Consider the following 17460-nt stretch of genomic DNA (forward strand, 5'->3'; position numbering starts at 1 on the left):
GAACCTATGGTGGAAGTCAGCAAAAAGCGATTGGTTTGGTTTGTTGGGGTGACATAAGGTTTGAAGTGTAGGTCTGAAAAAGTAATCCCCCCCCCCCCCCCCCCCCCCCGTCCGTTCGCTGGGCCCTATGGGAGTGTCCGCTTTTTACCAATCCCTTTCTCTATAGGTAGACTGACCAACTCTCGCTATATGTCGCCGAGCTTGCTACTGTTCACACCAATTGGCATGCGTAAAGTGAACTAGAATAGCATGGTCGCGCCTGTCTCCATAAGCCCGCTGCACAGCACCAATCCCCCCCACCAGCGGACATTTTCTTGCTCCTTCGTGCACACATGCATTGGTAGCCCAAAACAGCCCAACATTTATGGGTCACCAGTAACCAATGCTCAGTGGGCAGACTTAAGGCAATAGACCACATCCTTCAACAACACAGTGCACATCTCTCTATCAAGATAAAGGAGTTTGATGTGGCTGTGTGAAAGCTGGATGCTGAACAGTTGCCCTCTGTGCCGGCTGCGAATGTACTATCGCGATGGAAAAAAAACGCAGTGCCTACACGCTCCTCTGTTCGAATTTATTAGTGCTTTCACCTCGGTGTTAAGAAAAAAAATGTTACTTGTTCTAGAACGCATCGCAGACGGCTCGTCTTTTTGCTACCACCGAAGTAAAAGCGTGATGAAAAGAAATGCAAACAGCGGAGTGCCTAGGCTCCGCTCAGTTTCTTTCCATTGCCCCTGTACACTGCAGCCTCAAGCAGCATTACCAATCAATAAGCAAGATGCATAATCCTTAGTGCTTTATTGCAGAAAACTACATACAGCAACTCTCCTCATACAATGAAGTGCCCATCACATTTTCGTTAGAAAATAATCCGAGGCAGCAAAAATGCACAGGACATTTATGCCTGCATCCCAGAAAAAAATGGAGGAGAGAGGGAGGAGGGATTTACGACAGCCACACAGATCCTAGATGAATCACATGGCTTCCAGCGCCTACTCAGGGCTATAATACCTCCCACGAGGTAATAGAAGAGTCCACAAAAACTTAAATGCAGCGCAACACTAGCCGACAAATGACAAACCACCACACTTCAAAATAAGAATAACATACCTTCAAGCTCGGGACCTTAGTCCAGAATTCAAAGTACAATACGTTGCCACAGATACCAGCCTGCTGCATGGCAAATTTACTGCACAACACTTTCAAGATGGCAGCGCCAGATTTTTTCCTTGGTGGCAGTTCATTACTGTCATGCGACACTAACCGCACAATAAACTGAAGACTTAAAACATGGCGCTCTTAAATGTACATTGCGCACCACTCGCAGCTTTCATCACACACAATTTGCAACAAAATCCAGAGCAATTTTTCAACTTGCAACCTATTCCACTTCGCACTACCACAGTTTTCGGGGTGCTATCTTGCCAGTGATGGGCCAGACATGCCGCTCCCTCCTCTGCAGCCTGAATGATTAAAAGAAGTTCTTGGGAGAACAAAACAGGACACTCCAACCCGACGCCTGGTCAAAACATATCCTGCCTCTCCTCCCACAAGGGTGTATATAAATTAAGAGCAAAAGCACGCCACAAGATCTGCACAGTAAGCACTCGAGGCGTGAACGGAGACCACTCCAGTTCAGTTTCCTACATTGGTAGGGGACAAACAGATATCGATGTCAGTCCCCTCTGGCCACAATTGTCACCACTCCAGGTTTGGACAGAAACATCGACTTAAGACACATTCAACCACAGGTGGGTCCACAAAACAGGGGCACAAAATGAAAAGGCCCTATGAAGAGAAAGATTAGGGTATTTCCCCTTCATAAAAAATTTTTCTGATGTGGCAGGAGGCTGCCCACAAAACAAACACAGATTCAGCTACAGTACAGTCATGTGTACACACTTGTTATACATATGTATAATATTTATAATATCCAAAGCTCTCCAAACCAAGTTCTCAAAACCCTTTTCCAAAACAGACAAAGACTTGCAGACAGAGAAAGGGGCTATGTACCAGCAGCAGCATTGTACACATACACACGCATGCTCACACATTGAAAATTCCCTTGTTTGCCAACTGCCCCCATGTCAAGCACACACGTAAAAAAACGAACTCAGATCCTTGATGCCATTCATAAGGCAACAGGAGACCCAAAGTAAAAAAGGGGTTAGGGAGAGGCCACATTTATTAAACCATGGACCAGATTCAGTCCGTTATGGGAGGTGGGACAGTGTATGCAAAGAAAAGAATGCAAGGGGCAAGTCAGCACGCGGCTTCCCAGGGGCAGCCAAGCGGCGGTGAGGGCCTTACAGGCGCCGGTCCCAGCCCAGCAGATGGGCCTCACTCCTCAGCTGCCTCCTTGGGGGGCACAGCCTTGTCATCGGAGCTGTCGTTGACCCCCAGGCCATCTTCCATTGCTGGCTCAGGGGCCGTCGGCTTGGACTGGGCAAAGAATAACTGCGCCTGCTTGACTGCCTCAGCCTGCTGCTTGGCCTGCTGGTCGCTGGTGGGCAGCTGGCGTGCTGGTGGCTGCCATGGGTGAACAGATATACTACATGTAAATGCGAGGTCATTGGGACTGAACAGAGCACAACAAAAGAAATGAAGGCAAAAAATTCTGTTGTGGGAACGCACTATCTTCATTTTTACTAGTGTAATCCACTTATGATGTATAGCTTGTAACGATCAAATTCTTTAGATATGTGAATTCTCCCATAGTCCATATATAAAAGGAAAATGTACTTAACGAAAAAATTCCGAAATAGCAGATACAGTTAAACCTCGATTTAATGAGTTGGTAAAATCTGCACTTTATTTTGTAATACTAAAATTTCATTACAGTGAAATTAGTCTACCAGCATGTTAAGAATCAGTCAAAAATGGGGGGGGGGAAAAAAAATGAGAAAAACGTTTTACTGCGATTATACTGGTCCTTGTGCCCTTTCTTCGCCAGCAGCAACGGCGTCATGCACGTCTTGCTTTTGTTGCCAGCTCGCGAGCCGCCTTAGCACGTCTATCGTGCCAACCATCTCGTGGATGATGGGGAACACACATCCATCTTGAGTTTCGGTTTTGCTGTCATCGCCGTCCCCTTGCAGGTGCCCCAAGCATACCACAGACACGACACATTTCACTGGTTGTGGCGGGTCTCGCAGTCTGCACCCACCCACCCTACCAACCCCCCATCCCCTTATACTCTTTCTCCAGGTCAGCGAGAGTGAGAATAGTGTCCTTGAATAACCAACCAATGAAATGAAATCAGGCCTACTCAGCTCCTCGTGTCTTCCCACCAGCACGACTGCGTCTTTTTGCACACACACGCATCGTCCGAGTGAGAACAGAGGTTGTCAGGTGTCAAGCACGTGACGAGCTTCAAAGCTGATGGATGTGCCAATGGCACTGACCTTTCCAGTCCTTTTACCAAGCTTTGAGCACCGTAAATGCAATAAACACAATGTGCTGCTTTTAAGCAGAGGCTATCAAAGCTCCGCAGACGCTCGTGGCAGCATGGCCACTACAATCGCAGTCACATTAGCGTCTTCCTATATGCTCTGTATGTGAAAGCCGGGCGGCGCCTACACCACGTATGCGTTTTGATGCGAGTTTTGGCATGCGTTACGCTCAATCCTTCGCACCCACGATACAATTTTTCCTCAGGTTCGTTTCCAGCCAGCAATGAAATTTTGTTACACTGAATTTGTGGCAAGAACTACTCCGTTACATTGCTAAAAATACATGGTGTTCTATGGACGCAAACTTATGATAACTGGAATACTTCCGTTACACTGAAGTTCGTTACATCAAGGTTTAACTGTACAACGACAGAATTTTGGCCACCCGGAGGGTGCTTACCGCCAAAATTTGCCTGAAAGTTCAAAATTAAATACTTTGAAGTGAATGACGTGAAAACTCCGCAAACAAGACTGACGTGGCAAAATCCCTGCGGAGGCATTACATATGGCCTAGAGAACAAAAAGCTATTGCTATCGCTAGAGGGAAGAGTTTGCGTGACGGCTGCTGTGAAATGCCTTCTGACACGTAGGTACCGCCCACATGTGAGCTGGGTAAAAATGGCAACTAAGCATAAGGCGATATCTCTGAACCCTACCCCACTTTTGTCGTTGACAATTAAAGCGCAAGCTTTTCTTGGTGCACTGTCCACAGCGCAAACCTTGGCAGCGTGCCAAGATGCTGTGCACCAGTAACATCCCTGGGAGGCTGGCTGGGCGAGCTTGGCAGAGCCCTAAGATGTTGTGCACCCTTGACAGGAGCGCCGGTGGCAATGGCTACATGCACAGGGAACCCGTCGGTGTGATTTTTGCTTTTTTTCCTTTTTGCCGGTCCAGATATAATGATAATCGGTTTTACCAACGGATTTGCCAGTTTTCTCAACATCGCTGTAAGTTGACTGCACTATAGTTGAACTTTGCGAGTAGCACATATCGCCGTGCAAAAGTCAACCCCCCAACTCGTAGCCCTCGCTGGCCGAATAATAGCTGCCTACAAACAGAAGTAAACTCATCCCCCACAGCATGCTTTGTCCCACCACTGTACTTTGTTCTGCAGTTCCTCAAGGGATGGCATCGTGCCGTGCACGCAACTCACAGTAATAGGCGCGCAACTATGCGATCATAAAAAAAAAACCCTGAAGGCAATACAGAACAAAAGCGAAAAAAAAAAAAAAGCACCGCTACCCCTTTCGATTGCGGACGGACTGGCGAACACAGAACAGAATTATAAGCTGTCCTTAGTTTCAGATTTCAGCGTGGTGCACACCATGAAAGGTAAATGGCGCACAATTTTAATGTACTTTAGTGGAACCTATTCGCATACAAATTTTTTTTTTTTTTTTTAATGCACCGAGCCTTGAGCGTCCTGCCAGGAACGGGCACTGGCACAGGGCAAGCAAAAACGACCCCCGGCACTGCAAATAGGTAGATTCTGTGTTTAGACTGACCTCCTCAGGAATGCGCAGATTACGATTGGTCCCCGGCCCTACTGTGGTTGACATAGTTGCGTTCAAACTACTGCTAGGTTGCGTGGAAAAAAATACATGCTGCACCCTCCTTAACTTATTTTCTACTCTTGTGCACCAGTTGCAGCTTGTACACAACTGATGCACACTAAAACTTGGATATATCCAAGTAGTTTAATACAGTAGCCAACCGACTTCTCGGACACAAATAATTCGGACTCTCGTGATATTTCGGACTTCGCTAAGGAACCATCACACACTTCATAAGAACATGTACCCCCTTAGCCAAAAGTAACCGGGCAACAGGTTTTTGCTCCTAAACCGCATAACGGAGCTGTTACGACACCGCTAAAGAACGAAAGGTGTCAAAACTCGAGGACAAGGGCTCGCCTTTCTTTACACAGAATCAGAGCTTAAGGGCAGCCATAAGTGCATCGCTACGCGGATAAGATAGAGACCACCTGTGCCGGGTTACTTTTGGCAAAGACTGTACATTTTCACAACTGATATTTTGGACTTTGTGGAGTCTAAAAGTTAGAATTTTCGGACTAAATAGATGCCAACAATATTGTGGAGATCGTTTTTCAACCGAAAGTTCGTTATTTCGGCCTAATATAGACGCGAGCGAGCATCGCTGTCGCAACCAACCTGGGCACAATCGGACTGGCTTGGATAGGCTTGGCTATTTGTTCTCCATCGTTGCCATTCGAGATAACGAGCTGCTGTCCGTTGCCATCGGGATGGCCTACAAAGAGCGCGCAATCGCATTGAAAACGGGACAGTGGGACAGCTGCAGCCCCCGCCGCGCTTGGACACCCCCCCCCCACCCAACGGTGCGGGGCAGCAAACGCGGTAGAGGTGGGGAGGGGGGGGACTGCATTAGGAGGCGCTCGCTTCCGCTCGGGTCTTCCCGTGGGGGACCCATGGGTTACTTCTTGGTCTTTGCGAGCGTCACTACCGCATGCAAATTGACTATTCTTGCTTCGCGCAACGAGTGCATTCATTGGCGGCACGACTGCGGCCGCATCGCACTGTCTGGTATCATGATGTTATAGGGCGCGGACATGACGAAAGCATGGCTATGACTCATATAGAGGCTAGTATTAGCACTTGTAGGCGGAACATGGGGAGCGGCGATTTTCGCGATTTTGAAAGCAGGTTTTTCACAGAAAAGTTGTTAAGTTCCCGCATTTTTCGGACTGTTAGATTATTCGGACCATTTTTCGGGTCCTGCCGAGTCCGAAAAATCAGAGACTGTATATCAACGATGCAACATATAAAACACGGCAGTGCATAAGGTTACCTGTAACCTATAGTTGGATACAAATCACGCCTTCAGAGAAGCTCCACCCGCATTGTGGCCTGCCACACAGAATTCCTTCGCGACAATAAGTTGACCATTGTTAAATCTTTTTTTGTTACCTAAACAAGCAACTGATCGAGAGATAATACACAGAATAATTTTGATGCCTGCGGCTTGTTTGATACAGTCAAGCATTTTAAACTGATTTTGTTCACTGTTGAGATTGGTCAGCTGGGTAATATAGGACGCCGCAGACCATGGCCTACTGCTATCAACTGCTCTTTTTGTAAGTTGTATCCTAGTATAGAAGCGAGAATACATTGCACTCATACTAGTGATGCACTTCTTGCAGTGATGTGCTGCCCGCTGGCATAATGGCAGCACACTGTTCGCTACGCGTTGCCAAGTCTACCTTCCTTCTCATCGAAGTCGTTGCGCGTGGTGCTTTGGAACTAACCACTGCCTATCAGATGAGAGGCAGTGATTCTTTACCAGTACATTATAAACAAAATAACTTCATTAAAACAAAGTAACGGTTGGTTTTGGCAATGACTTCAGCAGGCGTTCTGGCAGTGAAGCATGCCACGCGAGGGTCACCGCAAGGACTTGGTTAGGAAGGTTTCACTGCATTAAGCTATGTGGCAAGGAAAACAAGCGCGAGAGACCACTGACTGTCCTCAGAAACTGACAATGTTCATCTCATCGCACGGTTTCACAGCACCAGCATTGCCAGCAGCTGGCCAAGGCTTCAGAGTCGACCCATATCCGCGTGTGAAGAGGGTTCGAAGAGTGCCGTTTGAAGAACTTAGATATCCATGGTAATTTTTTCACCCTTAAGTTACCTTGCTGTGAGCATCACGTTTCAGTAGGCTGCTAATATTAACTCACTTTGAAAAGCACTCCCAGTGTAGCACTCCTGACATATTTTAGTATCTATCCATATACAAAACAAATTTCTGGGGAGCAATTTTAGTCTATTGTTTCAACAAACAATAGAAACAGATTTCTAATTATCTCAAGAACATGGCTGCTACAAATTTGTAAAATTCACAGGTTAAAGTGCACTGTGTACAACGTGCAGAAATTCGGAAATTAAGAACATACTCCCACACCACTACTAATACAAATGCGCCAGCAATGAGTGGTGGTGCGCAGCTTACACACCCCCGACATTGCAGTGGTGGTTGCAACATCGCCGATGTTGCAATTACAAGTCATGCGGTACGCCCCGTGAGTAATGTAAATATGTAATATCATGAGTAACAACTTCACTTCACTTCACTTTATTCACCTTAAAGACCCCCTTCAGGGGGTATTACATAAGGGGTGGGTTAATATATTCAACAATAATAAATACATGTCATTGCAGTATGATACAACTGACACTGAAAAAGTGATTACATATTTGAAACCAGCTAATGAAGATGTCTGTACAGTTTCATAACATTTGGCCCTTAAGAAACAAGTTCCGAGACCCTCATTGGTCAGTAAATTTAGTTTCCCGTTTTCTTCTTTCAAGTGATCCATTAGCCATCAGAATACATAGTTCACCACGTGGTATTCGCCTGTGACCACTAATTTATAACTGAATTTCTCCACTCATGCCGTTTCGGTTTCATCAACCGAACGATGGTTGTGACATGTAGCTGGCGCTTAGGACATGTGATCACTAGATACAATAGCTGATACGTAGTTTTAATTCACTACAACCTTTAAGCCAGCCTGCTGCAAGATTTGGAATGACAAAAAGACAATCAATGAGGCCGCAGTGCGGCCACAACCATGAGATTCGTCACTTCAGATTCCTCACTAGTTCAACAGCGCAGTAGCGTTCCGCTGCGACACTAAACGGGCACGAACATATCAGCAATTATACAGCCTTTTTTTTTTTTCATCACTCACATGACAACACCAACTACACGCCACAGCCATCATTCAGCTGATGAAACCGATACAACAGCATACAACAGCGATACAACAAATTCAACTATAAATTATTTAACGGTTGCAGGCAAATACCACAGATGTATACTAACACCTAACGCATCACTACGCTCGTTTAAGAAATAGTGCCAAGACCTATGTCCCCCCTTAACTCACGGTACAATTTTTATCGCATTTGCTCTCATGCTGGTGATAAGTTGTTCCTCTCACTTTGGGCCCCCTGACCTGCACACACCTGCTGAGCTCGTAGTGTTGGAGCTGGAGGGCCCCGAGGCTGCTGCTGCGTCGAGGTCAGCGTCAAGCCCTGTTGCGGCCTCTGAATGGGCGCCGGATACTTGGTGGGTGCCGGAGGCGGAGGAGGGGCACTTCGAATCATGTTTGGGGGCAGGGGCAGCACGTGCATGGGTGGCCGCATGGCACCTCCTGCCGGGGGGGGATTCCCCGTGCCAGCTGCAGAGGGAGGTGCAGCCTGCCGGCCTTGGCCAAAGGCAAACGGCGATCCTGGTGGGAAGCCCTTGGCAGCCTGGGCCTTGGGTGGGGGTGTGGAGCCAAAATCTGGGGCCAACTCAAGCGACTTAAAGGGCGGTGGGTGGAAGGTGCGATGCATGGCTGGCTGTGAGCCAAATGCCAGTGCCTGGCTCTGCTGCTGGGAGGGGTAGTACCCCCCCTGGGAAGGGTAGTACGAGGTGCCCAGTGGCGCCCCTCCAGGGGCAGCCCGGCCAGAGCCGAGCAGCTGCTGTGCAGGGGGTGGCAGGCTCTGCTGGCCCAACACCTGGCTGGTGGGCACAGGCGGTCCAGCCTGGTATGTTGGCTGCAGCCGCAGAGCTGCTCCAGTGGCAGTAAACATATCTGGCCCCGAGTGAGTTGGCGGGGGTGGCACAAACATGCCCCCTTGGTTGAAACCCTGGTATGACCCCAAAGGTGGGGGTGCTGGGTAGCCATGGGCAGCCTGGGAGAATTGGTGGGCCACAGGGCGAGACACCGGGTCCTGAAGCAGCGTCTGGTACAGTGCTGCTGACTGGGTCATCTACAACGTGGAAGAGAAAAACCAAGTGGCTCATCTCCTTCAAGCTCTGCATGTGCCACCTGATGCAGAGCTGGCATAATGAAAATGTTCTTTTCGTTCGTTTTCTTTGGCTCAATTGCACCACGCCATCACTGGAGCCCATACCACACAATGAGTAATTTTTATGCAGAAAAATATGAAAACATCTGATGAGAAGTCAGTAAAAACCTGTCTGAAAGACTCAGGGCAACGAAGAAATCAAATCCTGCCAGATTTTGGCCACCTTTGGGCTGCTGTCTCACACAGCAACAATGCTGGTCGCCATTGTGCCAATTTACAAGTGACCAAAGCTTTCCTCTACCTTTGTCAGTTTCGTACCTTCGAAATATTAAAGAATGGTTGGTTTATGGGGTTTAACGTCCCAAAGCGACTCAGGCTATGAGAGACGCCATAGTGAAGGGCTCCAGAAATTTCAACCACCTGGGGTTCTTTAATATTTAACCTAAGATCATGCCACTTTCAACATTTAAGTTTTTTTAATGCTGATTACAAATATATTCTTATTTTTTTTTTTTTTTGTGCCTTAGTTTTTGCATAACAGAGTCCGCAAAGACAGAATATCAGGCTTAGGGAGGCCTGCATAGCCTATCTTACTACTTAGGTAAGAGAGAATGTCGAAAACTACTTGTAATTTATTTATAACACCCTACATTTCAAAACAAATTGAAAAACCCCACTATATAGGCACTGTAAGTCAACTTTTTGAATTTGTGCAAAAATGCACAAGAGAGATTCAAAATTCAGATAAATACAGGCATTCTACACACTTTGCAGAGGCTGTGTGCAAATTTTCATCTGAATCCGACAATTGAAAGTACAGTCGAACCCGGATATACCGAATTCGAAGGGGATCGGAAAATAGTTCGATATAGCGAAAATTCGATATACAGATATAAGCTAAAACTGCACTCGCGATCATAAATTGTGGCTTACCGTTTGGAACAGCCGCGAATCACACAGTAAGGGCACGCAATGTGGAAGCGCTTTATTTCGCGGAAAAAAAATCACTAGTAATTTTGGGCTGCTTTTTCCCCTGGGAAACGAAGTTCAAAACACTGGTCTCGATCATCTCGAGACTGTCCAGGTGCGAGAGCCTGCCTTCCATTTCGCCGCAGCAGCGGCGAATCAGGCTGAACGCTGAGTTCAGTGGCTGCGCACGGACACGTTTCTGCGACAACACAGTTGCCCTCGTCGTCGCTGGAATCGGCGTCTTGAACGCCAGCTATTCCGGCCACAATGTCCTCATCAGCGAGGTCGGCTACTGCTTGAACTTCGCTGCCAGTGTTAATAAAGTCCTCAACAGTCACTTCGGACAGAACGGCGCCGGGAAAATTGGACAAGTTGCGAAACGCGTCGTCCAAGCACTCGTCATCTAAATCTTCCGGACATTCATCTTCGGCCACTTCAAGGCTTGCCTTGCCAAAGCAGTTGGCTACTGTGGCCTGCTTCACGTCGCGCGTTGAAACACAGGCACACAAGAAAAACACGCGAGGCGCAGATGGAACGATCCGAGCGAAGCCTATGCGAGCGGTAGTCAACGCGGCTGCGAAGGAATGACAGAGGGAAAAGAAAGTGCACGGAGAAAGATCGGCGCTCTGGGCTTCGCTTTTTTTTTTGTCTTCTCCCCAGACCCGCGAGCGACAGTTTTCTCCCTCTTCCTTTCCCCAGGAGGCATGGCTTGGAAACGTCGCCGCGCGTCTCCATGCCGCGCACTCTCTCCGCTGAGCTCCAATGACCTTGCCCAAGCGCACGCCGGCGGTACGGGAAGAGCGGGAAAGCTCGCGCCAGTGGGGTGCAAAAACGGGGGAACAAAAAAAAAAAAAAAAGAAGGCCCTGCGCCCGCTGACTGACTGCAGAAATGTTCTCCGCTGAGGACCGGTCAGGAATGCCTTCGGGGAAAGCGCACCTTCCAGGGGCGCGGCACGGCGTTCGATATATCCAATGTATATCGAATTCCATTTTCGCCGGACAACGCAACTGTCCTATGCTTTTACATAGTATTTTCAAGGGGGTAATCTGTGTTCGATATAGCCAATAATTCGAAATATGCGGGTTCGATATATCCGGGTTCAACTGTACTTCGAAAAGTTTTTGCACAAAATGTAACAAATGCTGAAAACTATGAAGAAAAACGCATTTGAAAGTTTCAAACATCTGTAGGCTTCAAAACGTGACGCAAGCACATGAAATTTCTTGACAAAATAGAAAAATGTGTCCCAGGCAGAGCCAAGTTTATTAGAACACTCCTGCCCCCCACATTAGCCGCTCACTATCTTGACTAATGGAGTCTGTAAGAATCATGGCGAAGTGCTCAGGCTTTGGTGTGCAGACATTTTCTTCATCCCTTCTTTTGGGCCTTCCCCTGTAAGCAGCAGGTGAGCAGCTTTTCGTCAATAAGACCCCTGTACATGGGCAGCACAGCCAGCCCCAGCACCGTTATCAGATGCAGCGTGTGGTCTGGCACGGACTCTCCCAGTGCTTCAGCTCGCCTGTGCTTGCACCACAATTCCACCCCTCCAAGGCAGACCTCGTGGCTTTTAGGAGCAATTGAGGAACACCAGTGAAAATCCTTGGATCAATTCCCCGCACATTCGGAAAAAATTTTTTCTTCACAGACTATGTCATTGGGAGTTTTGTGGACCACTTTTGCTGGACACTGCCAATGACGCCAGGTTCCGTTGCTAATGGGACATGTAAGGCTTTTGTTTTAAAAGCTTGGCCAAATAAACAAATATTGGCCATTATACACAAGTGCCTCAGTTATATGGCAGAAGTGAACGAAAAGAACCATTACATTATACCACTGGCTTTGGTCAGATCATCATGTCCAATCACAGAGGATCAGGGGATTGGCTCTAAATGCTCATCACACCAGTGTAATCAAAACCAGTGCCCACAAGGCAGGGAACATTTACCTGCTGAGTACTAGTGAAAAGCAGAGCAGCAGGAGGGCTGGCCACTGCCTGGGGCATGCCCGCCACCTGAAGATTGGCCATGGCTCGCACATCCAAGCCAGCCAAAGAGGAGGCTGCTGCTGCTGGTGGAGGGCTTAACGCATGAAGTGCTCTAACCTAAAACGACAAGTGCCAATTTCTTAGAAAACTACAAGCAAGGAATCTGACTACTCACCTAACACAAGCTCAATGATGTTAACAAAAATGTCACATCGGGACCTTGCTAGCTCGTTTGCTACCATGCCACAGACTATCAGCTATTTTTAGTTCAACCTTTAGAGCATGCAGCCCAAAATTCAACGCCCCCTGCAAAAACTGTGCCATATATTAGTTTCCATAAAACCAACTTTTGGATTTCAGGTTCTGACTCAATGCTGCGTCAGTCAGTGACCTAGCATTCACTGTGGCACGCACTCTTCAAAAGCGAAAGGCTCAAAGCACTTCAATATAGTGCTGTGCTTTGCATTTTTACACTTTCAAACAACTTTTCATCAATGAAGCCTTAGGTTGAAATATTTGCCACAGAGATTGTGTTCTTGCGCAACGTGAGTTTGCAGCGTCCAGCATAACCCAGTCTTCACAAATGCCAATACTGAACCATGCATTTGAAACTTGGTGGTCTCCGAGTCGTCTTGCACTAGACTATCTCCACACAATGACTACGCAAATGCTCAGCAGCAGAAAGAAGCCTTTGAAATGAAAGCGAGAAATTTCATTGCCTGCTACCGTGGTGCAGAACCCCCCCCCCCCCCCCACATGAAAATGAAAACGCTCACCTTGGACAAGTTCTGTTGCTCCAGCATTGAGTGTGCCTGGTGCGGTTGTCGCATCATTGCTTGCTGCTGCTGATGGGCCTGCAAGCTACCATGGGCTTGCGCTGCCTGTGAATGATGATGGGCTGCCATGGCTAATTGCTGCTGTTGCTGCACTGGCTGTTGCTGCTGTTGCTGTTGTTGTTGCTGTTGCTGCTGGTGGTGGTGGTGATGCTGGTGATGCTGGTGGTGGTGCTGGTGGTGGCTGCTGGCTGAAGGGTGCTGGTGGCCTGTGCCTACCACTGACGCCACATGGTGAGAAAGGGATGATGGTGTTGCCTTCAGCGCAGAGACTGGCCTGCAAATGCCAATGCAAAAGGTTTTCTTCCAGAAATTCTAATTAGTACTGAAGTCACAATTATGAATACTGCCAAGCGCATATGTACCTTTTGAGTACCATTTCAAATGCACCACTTTTTTTAAACCAAACAAATCCCGATTTATTATTTTAAAAAATGTTCAAAATCTGTGAAATTTATCAGAGAGCCTGCTGCAGAAAATTTTACAAAATCCATGGCACTTGTTTCTTCTAATACAGTAGCCGACCAATTTTTTGGACTCGAATAATTCGGCCTTGTGCGATATTTTGGACTTTGAATAGACGCCGACAATATTGTGGAGGTTGTTTTTCAACTGAAAGTTCATTATTTCGGCCGAATATAGACGCGAGTGGGCATTGCTGTCGCAACCAACCTGTTCCCCGCCACCGTGAAAGGCGCCATCTTGGTTTTAAATGGAATCGGCGGGTGCAATCGGACTGCCTTGGATAGGCTTTGCTATTTGTTCTCCATCGTTGCCATTAGAGATAATGGGATGCTCTCCGTTGCCACCGAGATGGCCTACAGAGAGTGCGCGATCGCACTGAAAATGGTACAACGGGACAGTGGGAAAGCTGCAGCGTCTGCCACGGCTTGGCCAACCATGCCATTAAGAAGCAATTGTGGACATCCCCACCTCACCACTGACAGATTGTCAGCAGTGGCGATGCAGCATCACTGGCATGCTTTCTGCCTCTACCTTTTGTCATTTAAGGGCAACAATGACACATGAAACAATTTTTTGCACTCCGCGCGCGACAGAACAGGCAGGGTGACCTACTCAAAATGGTGGTAACCTGCAAGCAATTGGTGCCGCTATGCACCTAAAGTCCCCATTCTGGTCACAAACTTCAAAACACATATAGCAGCGTGTGGTGTGGACAATTTTGTTTCTTTGCTTTCCCCCCTAAGGGCTGAATTGCCATTTTTCAAATGAGACCAAAATGATGCTAGTTGAGCATATATTTTTTAACTGGTAGGCTGTCAAAGTTTGGTGCGATTTGACAATTTGAAAGGTCATGCACCAATTCATGTCAATTATGCATAAATTAGGCTTGCACAATAATGCTCAAATTAGGCAGCACTTTTTAACCAAATTTGAACAGCTACAAGAAGGTGTTAAGATCCCGAAAATGGTATTTTTAGGGCCAATTTTCGCCGCGAAGAGCAGTTGAAATTAAGGGAGGATGAGAGTCTTAAAACTAACTTTTTTATTTATGGCTAGAATCTCATGAAATTTTGCGCACATATGCATTTTTCTCTTCTGATTCCAAAAAATGTCATAATTGAGCTGGTGGTCTTAAATGTTACAAAGTCTAGAATGTAATTAGGTAATTTCTTACGCAGCTTTAATGAACTTTCTCAATGCATTTTGTTGCTTTTATTTACATGAACTGATAGCCAGAGAGTTCCCATACCCGATTACATTCTTCATTTTTCTCTAAAGGCATGTCTTCCTGATATAATATGTCAAGAGTAAAAGGTCACAGTATTTTACACTGTAACTCGTTAAGCTAATTGTAAATTGCTATTTATACGTGGCCTAAACAAAAAAGTAAGAATGTCATCGGGTATGGTAATTCGCTGGCTATCAATTCATGTAATTAAAAGCAGCAAAATTCAGTGAGAAAGTTCATTAAAGCTGCGTAAGAAATTACCTAATTACACTCTAGAATTTAGATAACTTTTTATCTGAAAAATTTCACGAGATTGTAGCCACAAATAAAAAGGTCAGTTTTAAGACCCTCACCCCCCTTAAAATCCCCCCCTCCGATATTTTGGCCTGAAAAGGGGCAGATGTCTCTCCCTTAAAGGTCCAAAAGCATATCTGCACACAGCAGCCACACTCACCCAAATGTGGCCTCATTGGTGGCCTGTGTTGGCTCGGCCTGACCCTGCTGAGCCATGGCTTCAGATGCTGCGTTGCTTGCTGCAAAGGAATTGTCGGATGGTCCAGAGCCCCCAAAGGAGCCAAAGCTTGGGGCCTGTACTGCAGCACTGCCAGTGTCGTCCCCCGAAACCGAGACTGCACCGTGCTCCAGCACTGTTGGCAGGGGCCCCACATTCTCCCAAACCTGCAGGATGTTACACTTGTATAGAAGACACACTGGCAGGAAGCATTTTCCAGCTCACACCTTCACTGCCATCAGGATCGATGGATGGATAACTGTAATCACCAGAAATCATAGTTGGTGAAGTCAGTTCATCACGTGGCAGGCAACTAAGACTCAAATCAAATATAAGAGGCGTACGTCAAGTTTTCCACATAAAGCACTAAGACCTACAGTTACACAGATGGTGCAATAACTACACACTCTCTAATTACCAATTTTATAAAATGCACTTCTTTTATGACCTTCAGTGCATAAGGTTATCAAATACCATGACACAGGCCTTATCAACGCATGGAACAGCCACAATGAAATAACTACAAGTTCCCACTGTCCACCTTTGCAATCCTATGGTGGAAACTAACTTTTGCAGACATCACTAAACAAAGCAGTGCAGATATATTTTGTTCTAGTAACAACCACAATTAGGGGTGTGTGAATAGTATAGCACTTCGGTCCGAAGCAAATAGTAATTTTCTTTGAATCAATTCGGAGCGAAGAATTCAAATACTTCTAGCACACAAAAAAGGTTGAACGACACAATAAGCATTTTCAAAACCGTATATTTGTCTATCACGCAAAGCCATTACATGAAGAAAAACAAACAGTGCACTGAAACTGCGTCCACTTTCGGCTAAAATCGCCATCGAAAATTGGGGGTGCTGGCCGACATGCAGTACAGTGAAAGCTCGTTAATTTGACTCCCGTTAATTTGGAAAATTGGATAATTCGACGCGCATGCGAGGTCCCTACAATTATACATAGGAGTCTATGGGGCGAAACCCTCGTTATTTCAAACAAATTTTGCTGTGCGTCTGTTAATTCGACCTCACTCCGCAGCCTGCCAAGCCGGTGCACCGAGAGCAAAAAGAAAAAACATGGCCACGAGCGGCGCTACTGTACGGCTGATCGGCCATCCATATGGTCATCGTCATCAGCAGCGTGAGAGAGGGCGAGGGAAGCAAGGTTAGCGGTGGCCGAAGCAGCCGGCGTCTTTCTTTGTGCTATGTTGTGTCACAGCAGTCGTGTTGGTGTCGTCCGCTTAACCCTATCAACAGCAAGTCTCGTTTTGGCATGTGTCGTCGTTTCTGCGTGTTCTTGCTGCTACGATCGCGGTTATTTAACCGTAACGCGGTGCCTTTTTTGGTAACTGCGCGCTTTGCCAGCGTGTTTACTGCACTGCTTTCGAGTGGGTAGCGCGCCTCGCCTTTGTGTCCTGTCAGCTGACCGAGGATGAAATAATTGAAGTGAAAGGCGCTGCCAACGATGATTCGTCAGAAGGTGACTATTGTGAGCAGTTGCCCCAAAAGCCGAAGCGCACGGTGAAAGAAGCCGCAGAAGCCTTGCCCGCGCAGGAGGACTTCTGTGAATAAATCCCCAACGGTGCGTGTGCCGCGAAGCACCTGGCAGCTGTTAGAGCTATCGTAGTCGCTCAAATTCGCTCGAAAAAGCAGACGACGATAACAGATTTCTTTGCCAAATAAAGGTATGTCCTGTTGCGGCAAACATTGTTTTGTTGTTCATTCGATATTTCGACATTCAGATAATTCAACCATTTTTCGCGGTCCCGCCAGTGTCGAATTAACGAGCTTTTACTGTGGTGTAAGACCTATTTGTGGGACCTCCAACTACTCTTATTGCAATTGTGTCGTTGCAAAGCTGTTGCTTTTTAGCGGTGACTACAGTGACACCTGCTAGGCGTATGCACCGCACGCATGAGCGCAGTCCCCCCCTGCGTCAGGCATCAGACAGGGGCACCCAGCTTCATGCGTCTCATGCTAGCTCCCCTTCATGCTCGCGCCATCACACTTCATCAGCTAATTACACGTGGAGAAGAGCGGTTCCAGCTGCTGCAGTCTGCTCAGACTCGTCCCACAGAAGTCAAGGGAGCCGTGCGTCCTCCAATAAATGCACACTGCTGTGCCGGTTTCAGTGCGCATGCAACGAGGGTGTAGACACCAGGGCGCCGCGCTTGCAC

General features: G+C 47.1%; 1 protein-coding gene across 8 annotated transcripts in view; it reads right to left on the minus strand.

Annotated features, from left to right (window-relative positions):
• Positions 1-779: 779 nt before the first annotated feature.
• LOC149353154 (uncharacterized) overlaps positions 780-17460 on the minus strand; it is a 99471-nt gene continuing 82790 nt past the window's right edge. For 6 of the 8 annotated variants that reach the window (XM_089582341.1, XM_089582345.1, XM_089582339.1 and 3 more), the window contains 5 exons: positions 15223-15446; positions 13019-13352; positions 12204-12359; positions 8458-9249; positions 780-2529 (listed from right to left, as the gene is read on the minus strand). In XM_089582341.1, the coding sequence (XP_089438467.1) occupies positions 2341-2529; positions 8458-9249; positions 12204-12359; positions 13019-13352; positions 15223-15446 (1695 nt within the window). In that variant the 3' untranslated portion in view covers positions 780-2340. Of the gene's footprint in view, positions 2530-5623; positions 5721-8457; positions 9250-12203; positions 12360-13018; positions 13353-15222; positions 15447-17460 lie in introns of all 8 variants that reach the window. The other 2 variants (XM_089582343.1, XM_089582344.1) reach the window with 2 other exon arrangements.

This window comes from Amblyomma mixtum, chromosome 3, assembly GCF_055824585.1.
Source record: "Amblyomma mixtum isolate Tamu chromosome 3, ASM5582458v1, whole genome shotgun sequence".
NCBI lineage: Eukaryota > Metazoa > Arthropoda > Arachnida > Ixodida > Ixodidae > Amblyomma > Amblyomma mixtum.